Source organism: Gymnoscopelus braueri (assembly GCF_963280865.1).
Source record: "Gymnoscopelus braueri genome assembly, chromosome: 7".
NCBI lineage: Eukaryota > Metazoa > Chordata > Actinopteri > Myctophiformes > Myctophidae > Gymnoscopelus > Gymnoscopelus braueri.
Window position 1 is genome coordinate 24827877 of NC_137608.1, and position 16564 is coordinate 24844440.

The 16564-nt window shown below is 42.0% G+C and overlaps 1 protein-coding gene across 1 annotated transcript; it reads right to left on the reverse strand.

The window, feature by feature from the left end:
* Nucleotides 1–1663: 1663 nt before the first annotated feature.
* rgs7bpa (regulator of G protein signaling 7 binding protein a) lies at nucleotides 1664–11768 on the reverse strand (the record flags this gene model as incomplete). The annotated part of the gene is made up of 6 exons (XM_080434453.1): nucleotides 11586–11768; nucleotides 10175–10341; nucleotides 6383–6513; nucleotides 3142–3286; nucleotides 2484–2554; nucleotides 1664–1755 (listed from the first exon to the last, which is right to left on the reverse strand). Exons 1-6 carry the CDS (start codon nucleotides 11733–11735, stop codon nucleotides 1664–1666), a joined length of 756 nt encoding a protein of 251 aa, XP_080290579.1. The 5' UTR covers nucleotides 11736–11768.
* Between the last annotated feature and the right edge of the window lie 4796 nt (nucleotides 11769–16564).

Genomic DNA, 16564 nt, shown 5'->3' on the forward strand with positions numbered 1-16564 from the left:
GACCTGACTGTATACTGAACTCTCTCTCTCTCTCTCTCTCTCTCTCTCTCTCTCTCTCTCTCTCTCACTCACTCACTCACTCACTCACTCACTCACTCACTCACTCACTCACTCACTCACACACACACGCACACGCACACGCACACGCACACACACACACACACACACACACACACACACACACACACACACACACACACACACACACACACACAGAGAAAGGTTTGCTTTGTAAACACTGCCTTAGCAAGGGTACAATGCACAGCTTAAATTGACAACGATGATGTTAATCCTCAAGAGCAGAAAGCAGTGTTATAAAAAAGTATTTATTTAGTTGTAGTTTTTTTCGAGGGGGGGAGTGACAGCAGGTGTTTAAAAGCTTAGTAGTTTCCAGACATATTTGAGATGATTACTTATGTTATTGTTTGTTACATATTGAAAGCAGTTGCCTTCTGTGTATCTAATCAGTTCGGCAATGCATTCTACTTCCAGATTCCTGTACCCAAGTGAGAACAGATTCTTTTTTTTTTACTTGCCAGTGTGAGCCTTTGTCTCCATCTAATGGATAAAGTGGTGGATTACGTGCAGTCAAAATGTATTTTAACAATGATTGAATAACAAACAAAACAAAAAAAACTGCTTCAGAAATGAGACCGGCCATACTTTTCAATAACAAAAGTATTTTATTAACAATGTAAAATGACTTATAGCTTTTATCAGCTTTGACTACAATATCTTCACCATGCCCTAAACATTAATCACAATCAGTAATAAGCAAGACCCATGCTGCCTACCGTCTGTCTGCACTGATTGCACCAGACAAAGGGAGGCTCTCCCTGCTTATATGGCAACCGAACAGATTCTTTGCCAACTAACCCAAAATCTGAAAGTAATTCATATAGCGCATCGCGTAAAGAGTATGTGTATATACAAGTCTAACATCTCCATTTATAGATAGATATCATGTGCAAAGAAGTTTTATTTTTCGAGTATTGTATCATATATTCCTCTTTGAAGCAGGAAAGTAAAAGTTGGGTACAGGTATTTGGTTCATGGAAGACTAAATTAATTTAAGTACATTAAGAAGAGAAACGGCAAGAAACGGAAAACATAGACCATAATACACAACAAACATACTCTGCACAGTTCTGCCAACTCGGTGTGGACAGACAAAGTTGTAACTTTGCCATTGCAAGTGCCACCCATAAGTATTTGGATGGGGTCTATTAATAAGTTATTACAGTTATTATTTTCTGACACAAACAAACAATTATCTTTGCCTTGTTTTACATGAATCCTCAACTCACTCACTCAGCAATCATGTTTTGTGGAAGTAATCGAACATTGACAGTATTTCAAATGACCTCTCATTCCCGCTTACATTGGACAAGCAAGGTATCTGACTTCATTTACCAAAAAAGGGAAAATCTGTTGCAAAATATTTTAAAATATATGTCCGTGACTATTGTTTTCATTACATTGCAATTACAATTCTTCTTTGTATTACAAAATAAAATTATAAAATGGGCAGCTTTTAAAAAAAAGAGAAAGAGACAATTTATTTGAAAATGGCAGTAATAGATTGGTGGGAGACACAAGTGGTGAAGAACAGTGGGTAATGGTGTGTTTGTTTCCGCCTCCCACCGAAGGAAGGCGGGGCTCCTTAGCTGGTTACCAGGCAACAGAGCCCAAAGAACCGCCTCTTCCTCTGTCGGACCAGCGGGTAGGGGGTCAGGTTCAGTAAGCTGCTGTCATCTGGGCAAGAGCACAGACATGGGAGCCAAGTCAGCCATTCCTGTCGCTTAACTACATGGTACACACTGAAAACCTCTGTGTTAATGTATCCATTTACAGGTCCACATTTGTACACTCTCAGTGTTTAATACATTTTTACAGTGTATAGATCACGTTCAAAAAGTGCTACATGTACTGTATGGATTGCATCTACAGGTAGGGATTCCATCCAAAAAGTGCTACAGGTCACAAGTTCTTGTTAGCACTTTTCATTGGTTCAATATTTATAATACCCACAGACACACTTAAGCAATTCCACTTTCACTTAAAACAATTTCAAATATTGCAAAAATAACCAATCTACTACAAAGTTGAAATATGGAGATACAAGGTTTCTGCCCGACAATATCTAAAGAGTTCTACAGGTTTGGATCACATCAAAAATCACATCTCATAAAAAAAAGTGCTACATGTATGCTGCCCTGCCAAGGTAAAGTGCAGTAACTACGTTTTTGGACACACTGACTTATTTGTGTATCCCAAAGGTCAAATTAGCCTTTGTGATTTTGGGGGATAAACAATTACCCCAAGAACAGATGTAAAATTAGTGTAATATCACTTATATGCCGATATCTCATTTGGCTGACCAGTTGAATCACTTTTAAACCCATTTTTCAGTGATTTTTTTTCTCGTAGTTACTGCACTTTACCTTGACAGGGCAGTATGGGTCACATGCAAAACGTCCTACCTTGGTTCTTCAGTGGTAAAGGCATCGTCTCCCTGAGATTACTGAGAAGGTTCTTCATTTCTCTCATATCCCTGGCCAAAGACAGATCATATTTTTCACTTTACTGTATAATAATTACCACAAATCATCACACTCACTCTGTATGCAGTGTATCTATCTGCGCTACCACTACTTCACATATTATTTTAAACATATTGTCCTCAAAAGAGAGCAAATAATACACCGTCAAATTATCTTCAAACTAGTTACAAACAGAATAGTGGAAAATCTAATCAATGTACAGAGCACTTATGCATGCACTGTACCCTATGGTCCCTCAAACACACACACAAGTACACAAACACAGACATGCACACACACACGTGCACATGCACGCACGTGTTTGTATTTATTTATTTATATCTATATATATATATTGTATATAAACATATATTGTTTATGTTTGTTTATTGACAGGGACAATACAAAAAAAAAAAAGTCAACATGAGACCGTTACATTGTATGTAGGGTTTGCAGTCATGGCTAATTTGCTACCCCAGTCCCTGGACATCTCATGGCATACATGTGCACACATGCATTCATTTCACATGCACACATGCATGCAAATACTTAACACGCACATGTACACGCGTGTTTACAATTTCACCTCTTTACCCACCTTTCTATGTTGTCTATGTCAGTGGCCACCTGCCAGCAGAGCTGAGGACAGTCGGTGGGGGTAGAGGATGTGTCCTCCAGGATGGGGATTTCTGAGCTCTCTTCTGTCTTACTGTCAATCCTGGAAGGCCCGCAGGACTCCTTACCTAGACCACACATGAAAAACACAATGGTTCAAACTCATGAATTACCCATTTTCAACCAAAGAAATTGCAACATTTGTCGAGCAACAGGGTTGTGCTACGAAGTATAATGTCTGGAGAGAGACAGTAAATCCGCAGAGAGAGTGGGTGAATGACATGCAGCAAATGGTCCAGCCGGCTGGGAATCAAACCGAGGACTCGCTCATCAGAGCATTTTGTACCCATGTGGTATGCGCCTATAACCTGACTTCGCCAGATGGGGGCGGTATTGACTTCACAATACAGCCTCCATCTGGACTCGCTCAGACAGACAGTAGAGCTGCCTGCACTGCTGCGTGTTCGAACCAATCAGTGGCTGCTAGGGGCGGGATCATCCAATCACCTGCCAAGTAGCTTGGAAAAACTTTTACTCCACTACAATTATTTGAAAACTTTAGTTACTAGTTACTTTGCAGATACGTTGTGAGCTTGTAGATCTGCTATTATCAAACATTAGTACTTTTACTTTTGGTACTTTAAGTATATTTTGATGCCAATACTTTGGTACTTTTACTCAAGTAACATTTTGAACACAGGCCTTTTACTTGTAACAGAGTATTTTTATATAGAGTATAGAGTATTATATGTGCTATTGCTACTTTTACTAAGTAAAATATCTGAGTACTTCTTCAACCACTGCACCAATGCGCCCTAACCTCTCAGCTCGGGACGCCCCACTGTTATGTTTTAACCCTCCGTGAGTGTTTTCAGTGCCCCATGGTAATTGGGGGGTGGAGTGGAGATTGGAGGAGTGGCTTGGAGTCCAGAGTCACACTGTGGAGTCCGGACTCACACCTGGATTCCATTCCTCAATTAACCAGCCAGCATGAAAGCCTGGAAGAAGCTCCGCTTCAGTAGCCTGGTATCCAGCCTGCTTCGCTACGTTCGGCGGACTTTTTTTTCTCTCTTCGCTTCTCAGTCTGGAGAGCACCCTATTGACTCGTTTTGCAGAACTACAATGGAACTACATATGTTACGTTGGGCAACGTCGTTGCTGATTGGATGTTGTTCAAACGAATGACGAATCACAACGATCACACTGTTTTTTTTTGTCCCGCCCCGCACCACAGACCAATCAGAAGCCACGGTAGGTTTCGAAGCTTTTGGCATGTCCCGCCTCCCTTGGAGATAGGAGGCTTTCCAGACTGAGAAGCGAAGAGAGAAAAAAAAGTCCGCCGAACGTAGCGAAGCAGGCTGGATACCAGGCTACCGCTTCAGCCCTTTTCGTCATCTGTCACCTCCTTGTGCTGAATCCTTCCTTTTTGTAGCTAGCATTCATTCTCGTTTACTGTGGCTGTGTGCCATATCTTATGCTTGGTGCTTAAGGTAGCTTTAAAACTGTGTTTAAAGTGAAGACCAGGGAAGCTTGTTAGGGGTGTGCTGCCATTTATTTTCCTTCCCATTAGGACTCTGTTTATGCTTAGTTAGGGAGGTTAGATTGTTATTTTTGTTTGGGTTGATGTAGTTTAGTTTCATTCCTCTACAGGTAGGGTGGAGGTTTTGTTTGTTGTGTTGGCCTTGGCCTCCCCGGAGATATAGGCTTTCCCTTTTTGTTTCCTATTCAATTTATGTAATCCTAACTTTAGTTGGTAATAAATGTACACCGTTTTCTGTTGTTTGTGATATTTTACATGTGTTACACCTCACTTTAATGTCGTAATACCCACATTTTGGGCCTAAAGCCTGATTTCTAGTTCATTAAGACTTTGAAGAATCAGAGTTTGTATCACAAGGGTAGACACTACATAGAGATGGGCAGTATTTGAAAGGTATGTATTTAGTATTTGGCTGGGACGGAAAATATGAGATGTCATAAATACTTTCAGATCTTGTATTTTCTGTCAAATTGACACAGTTCAGACACTTACACAGGTTTATACACAGGAATAAAAAAATAAAAAAATAAAACGCAATGTGAGAAGTCATTTCAGTTCCGCCTCTGATTGGCTTACCCACATTCAATCACAAATGAGAGGCAGAGTAGGAGGGGGTCTTGAGACAGACTTCATATCACCTTGCCTCAAGCCTCGTTCCCAGCCTTTACTCATCTCCGAGGAGAAAAGCCTGGTCCCGACTTAATGCAGACAGTGTCTATAGGGGCGGGACTTCCGTCGTATCTATTTCCCCCGGAAACTCTCTTTTTAGACCAATCACAACACTTGCTTTGTAAAGCCTCAACCTAATTTCCTTGGGCGGTAGTCTTGGTCTGTATCCTGGTCAGTATCCTGGTCAGTATCCTGGTCAGTATCCTGGTGTCAGTATCCTGGTGTCAGTATCCTGGTCAGAATACTGGTGTCATTATCCTGGTGTCAGTATCCTGGTCAGTATACTGGTGTCAGTATCCTGGTGTCAGTATCCTGGTGTCAGTATCCTGGTGTCAGTATCCTGGTCAGTATACTGGTGTCAGTATCCTGGTGTCAGTATCCTGGTGTCAGTATCCTGGTCAGTATACTGGTGTCAGTATCCTGGTCAGTATACTGGTGTCAGTATCCTGGTGTCAGTATACTGGTGTCAGTATCCTGGTCAGTATCCTGGTGTCAGTATCATGCCTTGCCATTGCAATGGTGTTTTAGCATGTTTTAAGCAACAACAACAACAAAATTGTATAGAATGCTGCAGCTAGAATTTTAGCAACCATTTTTTTTTTACCGGCCTACACTGGTTGCATGTCTGGCACTTCATGGCCTGGTGCATGATTACATTATGGAGTTATTAACTCCTCTACGAGCCTGTGTGCAGCAGCCTAAGGTCCACAGGCAGGAACCTGCTGGTTGTTCCTGAGTCGAGGCTGAAGTACCTTTGCAGCCAGGGCTCCTCAACTCTAGAACAACCTGCCTAAGAAGCCCAGGCTTGCTAAATAAGTAATACAAAAAAAAAAAAAAAGACTTTTATCAAAAGGCCTTTCCACAAAATGTAGAAATGTTATTGATTGTTTGATTCTCTTCAAAAAATGCATCCTTGGCCCCTTCCTATGTTTGAACCCCCCCATAACCCCCAGTGCCACCCACACTCCCCATCTTCCAAGCAGCTCCTACCTGTAAGGCCCCCTACACCCCCTACCTTTCCTGTGAAGCTGCAGGGAGCCCAGCAGACAGACCGACTTGAGCATCTCAGTGATGTACATCTCCAGGCAGCACTGCAGCTGGATGAAGAGCCTGCAGATCTCTGGGTGGATCTCCCCATCCTCTGGCCTGCAGTGACACAGACACTGATAACTGACCAAATGGAATATCATGAACCAAGATCATATGGCAGACTTTAAAGATATAGATTGTAGGTAAGTATCCTGACCTCGAAAGACATTGCCTGCAGTGTAGATGACATATTGCTGACTCTGTATTTAATGGTGTGTTTTGTTTAGGTTTGATTTATGTCTGCAACCATAATTTAACTCGCCTATAGTAGTATTTTCTTAATGCTACTTAATGTTATTTGAAAGATTACTGGAATTGTATATACGGTAGGATAAACTAGAAAAAGGGCGCTTTGCGGAACACATATCTTCGCCAGGCTGGGTTTCCTAGCCAGGGCTCTGTAAGCTGTGGGTTAAACTACACTAGGTCCAGTGCAGATGTACACAAGGTTGATAGTCATCGTTGTTTTGAGCAATTAAATAGCAAAATAAGACACTAGGCTGAGGTTAGAAGACCCAAAACTATTGATACTGCAATGATTGCATAAATATGCTTGAATGTTCTCTCTCTCTCTCTCTCTCTCTCTCTCTCTCTCTCTCTCTCTCTCTCTCCAAAACGTAAAGTGCTGTGGTATAGCGCCACAATGTGGTGTCTTCCTTGACCTACTGGCAGTGTGCACGAAAAGGGCACTTCCAGGCTGGCAGACATAACAATAACTAAAGCAATGTATCATGTTACTGTTACAGTGTTCTCATAATGTAGCTTACATAGCTCGCACTTGCTTTCACTTTGACCACATGAACCCTTGCGTTCCTGTTCTGGGCTAGTCAAAATAGGCAAACATATGGAGAAAAAGGAGGGGGGCAATTATAAACCCCTGGGGTTTGGTCAACAAAGTATAAAGGTTTTAAGTGGTTAATGTCCAAAGACTTGGTATCAAGTCATATAAAAAAGACTACCTGTAGGTAGTCTCTTGCATACATTATTACTAACATAGTAAGTAATCAGTATGCATATTCATGTGAGAAGTTTATGTGAAAACATACAAATCAAATTCACATTGAGTGGCTCAACTATTTAGGAAAAACAATCAAAAATGTTGTTTATTTCTGATCGCTAGGTTTTTAAGAAGCCACTGCCGAACCGACCAAAACATATGCATGTGAATCCCAACATTGAAAGGAAAAGCTAAAGCTGATCATGTTCCGAGGGTGTGATAGATCACCGAGGAAAGTGGCACAGAAGAAAGGTGAGAAATGTGCACCTGGTGAAAATATTTCTCAGACATTAACACTGTTAAATTTTCCACCACAGACAGCAGACTGTCCTTTACACTATCGTTGTTTGGTCACAGTGCTCCCTGCTACTGTATCTAAAGTACAGCTGTCATCAATGCCATCCTGCTTATCAGCTTTCCTCTGGCACATTGGAGAGGCCCTGAATCACTCAACCCATTCAGACACACTGGTTTTATTTGATTAAAGGGGAGTGATCTGTGCTGGCTAATTCAAGCTCTATGTCTGTCTAGTGCTGGAGACAGACATGGAAATGGCCTGGAGAACTTTCAGAGAAGAGGGTTTAAGGATGCGTCTGTGATGATTATGACAATGATGTTGATGCTGTTATCAGTGGGAACTTAGAGTTCTTGGTAATGGTATCACACCAACTCCATTTCTATTACAGCTGCAGGAAGTTCAAGTACAGCACTATAATGGACAGTACTTACAGTCTTGGAGAGGACCTGATATAATTGCATCTAATTGTTTAATTATAGGGCACATTTCTGGAAAGGAGCAGTGAAGAGCATAAAAGGCCTTTGTATTACAGTAGTGCAACACTGAAGGAAGGCTATATACAAATAAACTGCCGTGATTCACTTAAGATTCTAACAGGAAGGCTATTTCGAGCCTTGTGATAAAAAGAAACTGAGATGAGTTTGCGCCTGTTCCTGCCTGTATGATTCATGTCCATAAAAGACAAGAAGAGTGTTCCATGCATGGCTCACGGCATGGGTGAGAACAGCTTGTCACGGATGTGTGGCTCAGAAACTCCTCTGCATGGGATGCAAAGATTTCATCATGCGTGTAACAGCCACTGAAGGATACACATTCTAAAATCACTTAAAGAGGATTAATTATTGAATCAATGAGGAGGTTATAGAGCAAGGTACAGCTTGACACATCAAGCCTCTCATTAGTATACTGAAAGAAACACATACAGACAGGGGATATCGATAGTGCAATCTATCTCGTAATGAAACATACTGTTTATATGCATGTATATAATGTAATATTTTTTGTACTGATATAATAATGTTGATGTTGCACCAATAATACCTTAACTTCACGTCCTCCATAAAGACCTGGCTGAATAGTAGCTAGACCTAACCATCAATTAGTTGAGTTGTAACAGGTACCTTTGCAGTTCTCTTGTTGTTCTTTGCTATTTTACTTGTCTATAGTACAGTATGTTAAAATTGTATGAATGTACTTATTATGGATCATACATCATGTCTCTGCTACCCAAAAGCACTTTGCACTCAGTTTACACATACATTTGCACTCAAAGGATCACAATTGAAATAAGCTCTTGATCTTTTTTTGTGTTTTATCCTTTTGTTGACAGATATGTACAAATATAGGGTCACGTAATATGTATATGCACATTTTGCCACAAAAAAAAATCAATCAAAACTCTATGTATTTCTGTTTTGCCTTTAATTGAGTCTCGTTAAATTTGTGGGTGCCTTATCAGCTGATACTGTATTGTTGCCCTTGTTGGATGCACTCAAATCCCAAGATTTACTTTGCTCTTCTTCATTTGGTACCAGTGTAGAATACATACTGGGGTAAGTGCAGGCAACAAGCGACTGTAATCAAATACCACTGTATAGCCTATAGCAGCAGAGCATCAGTTTCTGATTCAGAAGTGCAATAAGTAACCTAATGATGACCATCCTATATTTCTATAAATTATCAAAGGCATTGAATGCGGAACAGTATGCTATAGTTTCCAGATTGCCATAATAATGCAGATAGAGACCTTTGTGTTACAGCTAATGTGCAAATCCGAGTGTTTGAATGTTGGCCAATGTCTCTGAAATGTATTGCAACAGCCCACAAATGCAGAAGCTAAGTTAATCACAAATATTTCAACCTCAAAATACATGTGGTTAATCTGTCTGCTTTTAGGACTACAGCCTTGATATGTGAGAGGCAGAAATTCAACACAGGCTTCACCATTTGGCCGCCGCAGCGGGGCGGTTTATCACTTTCAGAACCATGGACAGCGCCAAGCAGTTTATAAGTATGTTGAGTATTAGGCCAGTGGTTCTCAAACTTTTTCATGTCAAGGACCCCCAAAATGATATGTATTTGGCCGCGGACCCCCATCTCAAAATATTTTGTTCCAGGGACCCCCCCAGGAGCAAAGATTTGAGTTACAAAAGTTCACTTTAAAAACATTCATACATTCAAAGGTTTGCACACGATTTTTCAAAAATAGCAGATCTACAAGCTCATAGCGCGGCACTCGGTGCCGCACTATGAGCTTGAAGAGATCTGCTATTTTTGAATAGCCAAAGTATAAAAGGTTCAAGTGGCTAAAAAGATTGTGATGCTATGTTAACACATTTTGCAGAACCCCGGCCCCAAGGACCCCTTGGGGTCCCCGGACCCCACTTTGAGAATCAATGGTACAGGCTACCTTTACCACTCACCCCGATATCACGGAGAGGCTCTGGTGTGCTGCTCTCGCCATTTCGCATCCTTTAGTTCGGGTCTTGAGCATTTCGGCCCGTAGCGCGGGACAATCGACTGTGATCTCGCCAATGGAGATGACCAACTCACGGTACAGGGCCACAAGCGTATTGAACTCTTGAACAATCTGCGATTCAATGGGGAAAATGGTCCCAAAATCAATTCATTCAGAGATGACTCAAAAGCAAATAAAAGAAGACGTTTACAAAATGCAATTAGGGAACTTTTGTTTGAGCAGTGCCTCCTGATAAGAATCCATTGCAGTGGAGAAGCCTAAACACGGCCTATATTGAGTTATCAACGTGAAAACGTGTCATTCCTGAGTGTGGTAAGAAGAAAATGCTGAGCAGTAGCCTACTTCTAGACTATGATATACCTCATATTTTCAGTTGTTCTCCGAGGGGACAAAATGGTATATGTCACTGCAGGTATATACAGAGTAGGCTAATACACTGCAAAATATCATGTTTTACCTGCACTAGGCTATAATCAGCGATCCTGCACATGAACCCATATATTGCTCCCTGACAGAATTAGATCCAAAAAAGACAATCACTATTATGACATAATGCATGTTCAACAGAGCGTTTTTTTTTTTAATCTTCTTCTATTTCTTTCTTTCTTTCTTTCTTCCTTTCTTTCTTTTTTTTCGACCCATTATGCTAAGTTTGGCTGTTTGCACAGCTTCGGATCCATCGATTGGGACGAAGATCTCGCTCATTTTGTGCAACTCCAGCATTGCATTTGGCTGTCCTCGTAATAGTAGCCTAGGCTATGAACTCTGATGTGACGTTCGTCACTGATAGTAGCCAATAGGCTGCATTATGGACCTTTCTGCAAACATCTGTCAAAACAGACACAGCCCTGCATGGAAGTCTGCAATTCAGACAGTTTTGGAGATCATTTCCAAATCTTAGCAGCCGTTTTCAACACCCCAATGCAAATCCCACGCTCACTATGCACACTAAGGATCAATCTGGCTTCACTGCAACAAAACGCAATGCAAAAAACAGATACGTAGCATTATGACTTGCATATCATTTTTCGTATTTTTAAACAATCCGTCTGCATGAACACACACGGGATAGTCCAGTCGATCGCCCTGGTTAGAACAAAGGAAGGGTGGGAGAATAACAGAGTAGTGCTGATGATCTGAGGCAGTGGTTCTCAACCTGTGGATTGGGACCCCCAGGGGGGTCCCCACATGATATGTAGGGGGGCCCCCAGATGACAGTGAAGTGACAATTTAACTGAACTGCGTCCCAGTTCAAAATATGATTCTTTTGAGGGGGTCGAGGCCTGAAAAGGTTGAGAACCACTGAGTAGATTCTGAGGCACCATGCAGGCATCGACGTGTCGCAATAAACCTACCATTCTGCAGTCGGCCACGGCGCGCTGGGCTTTGCGGGTACTCTCCGTGCTCTCTCTCCTCTCCGGGTCTCGGGGTGGCTTGCCGATCTGGAAGATGTTGTTCCCGGCGGATCTGGGGCGGTTCTTGCGCCCATTCGGTGCAGAACTCATGCATACACATACACTAATAAAACAGCTCTAATACAGAACGTTTTTTTCCCCCCCTCTCTCTCTCCTAAACTCCACCACCACCTCTCTGTCTCTGTCTTATCGCCGTGTATGTGTCCTATTGCAACGCTCGCCCCAAAACACAGTCGCCCCGGGGCAAATCCGGCGGTATTCTTCACCTGGTATTCCTAAACGTAACCTCAGTAAACGATGCCTAAAACCTAAACTTATTTCTAACCTTATCCTCAGTAAAAACAAATAGGCTACAAGAATACAAGAACCGCTGGTCCGCGAAGAAGAATGGGGGTGAGCGTGTTTTGGGGCGAGTTTTCCCGGTTACCGTCCTATTCCCTCGTCCTTTTTTTAACACTCAATTCACCTTTTCGACAACTACAGACCGAATTCAGCCTCTCTGATTATTGCTATCGCTCTGTCTGCTCCCTCACTTTGTCCTCCTGCGGTCGAAGAAACCGATCTTTTCCGCAGATATGAGCCTCAGCAGCGCAGAAGTGCCGGATGAGCGCCTGCAACAACTCCTCTCCGCATTGCCTCGACAGACTGCGAGTCACCTTCAGTCTTTCACACACCCAGCCCAGGAGTCCAGCTAGCTGAGGAGGTGTCTCTCCTCCTGACGCACCGATGCCTTTGTCGGAATGATATTATCACGGATGTTCGCCAAATGCAACCATGTTTTATGATTGCGCTTTTCCATTAAGCACCCAATAAAGACGACTGAGTGATAACGGTCTGTTAAATCACTGCTATGCAGCCAATTTGCCTACGCAAACAAACGCAAAAAAAAATACCGTCGCCAATGTCACCGTTGATGAAAAAAAATTACATTTCGTTCATCATGTTCTCCGCATAAGGAAAGCAGGTGATTGATTGATTATCCGATGTGCCGATTTGGTTCCTGATGTCTGATTCTTTTTTTTTTTCTTCGAGTGTCTCCAATCGACTAGGCTGTAGATCTAACCTTGGCGAGTCACAATGAGACGAGGATAGTTGCTACAGGCCTGACGTGGCGCGGTAGCTGGCAACACTGCGCACCCATAGGACACGAATACTAATAGGTACGCACGGTACGACCCCCGCCCAGAGCCGACGGAGCTACAAAAAACGCGAGGAATGCTGTAAGTTATATTTCCCCCACAATTTACACGGGACAGAGTCTATCTTTGAGCAGTGGTTCTCAACCTGCTGCCGTGGGTTGGGACCCCCCTGGTCCCCACATGATTTTTTTGGGGGGTCCCCAGATGACAGTGACAATTTGAGGACTTTTAAGACCCTTTTAATAGGCTACAAAAAAAAGAAGAAGAAAAAATACCATTGCCTCATCAAAAGTAATCAACAAATTATTTATTATAAAAACTGGTCAAACATTGGCCAAATTGTCAAATAATATAACAAAGAGGCAACATTTTTGAAAATAGACGATCCACAAGCTCACAACGCCTCATAATGAAAGACATTGTGAGCTTGTAGATCTGCTGTTTTCACAATATTTATCTGTGGAACCGAGTCAAACTAGATGTAATGCCTCAACTCCTACAATTCCAAGTGCTTGTCAGGGTGGGGGGTCCCCATCACATATGGTTATTTTGGGGGGTCACGGCCTGAAAAAGGTTGAGAGCCACTGTCTTAGAGCATCATACAGCAAGCAACCTTACCTTTTTTCTTTTGGTCATTTTTAAAAGCCCTACTCAATGGAACATCCTAAACTTCATGTAGGATGGCTTTATAAAATATATCTTCTGTAAAGTTGAAGTTGCTTGTCTGGTTGTGGGTCTTGGCCATGTCTGACATCACAGTACAGTAGAGTAGGCTACTGACCATGGCTGGACATGCCCTACATATCAATTTCACATATGAAGAAGAAGACCCAAGGTCTGCTGGGAAGAGAAGTTCATTGGTCTTTTACAAAGCCAATTGTCCTCTTTCTTCTTGTAGGCTATGCTATCTGAATATAAGTCTATAATATATTATTCATGCATAACATCCGATTTTCTCATATGCCTAACTCCTGAGTGTTCTTTAATATGTGTTCAGTCTAACAAAAACATGCTAATGAGTTTTCTTATGCTGTTGCATGCTCTAAAAATAATTCTGAGATCTGAATCCAATGGACGTTTTCAGCTTTGGCAGCCGTTCCTTGCTTAACTTGGCCACACTGCATAGGTAGATATTTTCAATAAATTAGGAGTCCATTGTGCCGTGTACAGTGCATTATTATTTAATTATTGTACTTGCAAAGGAGGTCAGAGAAAATCCATTTACAAAAGTGCTTCAGACACACATTTGTGTCACCCACGCGTATGCATGTGCACGCACGTGCGTGTGCACACACACACACACACACACACACACACACACACACACACACACACACACACACACACACACACACACACACACACACACACACACTCACACACACACACACACACACACACACACACACACACACACACACACACACACACACACACACACACACACACACACACACACACAGAGAGAGAGAGTGTGTCTGAGAGTGTTACTTTAACTCTGAAGTCTGAATGACTCATGGATTTAGAGTTTTGGTTTCGTCCTCCTGGAAAAGATGACCCAACATATCAATATCCTCTGGTTTTATTAGCAATATACACAGTATATGACACAAGTGACGTGTTATTTTACTGTAAATAGATTTTACTCCAAAATGGGAAACCACAGCAAATAGGCCTAAACACAACAAACACAACAAATCTAGGTGTCATAGCAGCTATAACAAAGTGAAACATAGGAACAGGTAAGAGACAAGAGACAATAAAAACAAAAATATGTAGGTCTCTGAATGAATGGGTTGACATATGTAGGCCTACAGTCTATCAATTCAAGTATAAATGTACATTTTGTAAGCGGGTGATAATGAGTCATACTGTATGGCCAATTGCTATATGAATGGATATTACGTACAGACTATCAACAGAATTACAGTGTCAACATGCTTCAACAGTGTGTTTCTGGGTAGTCTATAAAGTGAATATATGAATGAATATTCTCTGTCAACAGCCTGTCAACAATGAATACATGAGTGATATAAGTAAGTCGCTCATCAGTTATCCTTAACAGGCATCAGTCAAACTTCTGTAGTGTATGTCTGTAGTCCATGTGCAAGTGTGAAAGAATCAAAGCTAGAGGCAGTAATAAACAGACAGTGCCAGAGTCAAAGCCGGAGTGAGTAATAAACCAAAATAACAGGCAGTGCCAGAGTCAAAGCTGGATTCAATAATAAACCAAAAGAACAGACATTTCCAGAGTCAAAGCTGGATTCAATAATAAACCAAAAGACCAGACATTTCCAGAGTCAAAGCTGGATTAAATAATAAACCATAAGAACAGCTAGTGCCAGAGTCAAACCCGGAGACAGTAATAAACAAAAAGAACAGACAGTCTGTGTCAGAGTCAAAGCCTAGACATCCAAAAGAACAGACAGTGTGAGAGTCAAAGCAGGAGCGGTGCAGGTCTTCTATATGGCCTCTCACTGGCCACCACAGTGGCAAGAGGCCACAATAACGCTGGCCACAATAGGTTCACAGGCTATAGCTTTTAAAGCAAAGGGATTGGATGTGATCTTAGGAGGGGTTCTGAAGGTATATGAGATACTGATAGTGAAGAGTGGATGTGGGTTCAGGTCACCTGGGTTTGACCTGAGATGTGATGGAGTAGGGTGTCATTACCTTTGAGAGAAGAAACACAGATACTGATATGCGGTAGCCTATAATGTAGCCTCGATCTCCAGGCTTTTATTGTTTAATTTTGCTAAAAAATAAAAGCCTGGCCCAGCGCGTTGGTGTACTCGGTATGAGGAAGTGTTTAATTTCCCAACCAACCAGAGTGCAGTGGGCGTCACTCGTAATGTTGTGTTAACGGGGCGGGGGTTGACGGACAGATCGGTGAACCAATGGGATCAGGCGCAATCTCTCGCCGGCTCTATACACCCGCCCCTCTATACACGAAATCAGGAGCGTTGGGGCAGCCTACCTATAATGCAAATGAAACAGTCCAACCTCACTCTCACCTCACCTCACCTTTTGTTATCTTTGGCTTTCCAGTTCGCGAACTGCCTTTTCCCATACTGTTGAAGCACAAGGGGGCGGGGCTGGCGGGCTATGTTAGTGCAGTGAGTCTTCCCAACAGTATGGGAAAAGGCAGTTCGCTTCCAGTTCACATGCCATGAGATTGTCACCACCAAAGACCTAGAGGATGATGCTGAATCAAACAGATAGTAGGCAAACACAACGACAGTATTAAGGTCTGATTTTATGAACCCATATAACCACTCATATTACATACTGGCTCTGTCTGGCATAACAAAGGAGTTTATAAGTCTAATAAGACAGATGGTATACAATAGTGTGAAGTGAAAGGATCTGTGTTTGTGTGTGTGCGTGTGTGTGTGCGTGCGTGTGTGCGTGCGTGCGTGCGTGCGTGCGTGAAAGAGAGAGAAAGAGAAAGAGAAAGAGAAAGAGAAAGAGAAAGAGAAAGAGAAAGAGAAAGAGAAAGAGAAAGAGAAAGAGAAAGAGAAAGAGAAAGAGAGAGAGCGAGCACATCATGCTAGGTGAGGGCCTTTGCCACATTGAGGTGGACTTCTGGACTGCAATGCCGGAGGCTACTCATGCTGAGGTGGTACTTTTGAATTCAGGTTATTGGTCTAGCTTTGCACTCTCAATGTTTTATTTATTTAGTAGATTCTAGGAAATGTTACAATAAACTCTGTTCTCTAAATTAAGCATACTGTAGGTACTCTGGCTTGAAAACTATATTTTGATATTTTCATTTGGGAT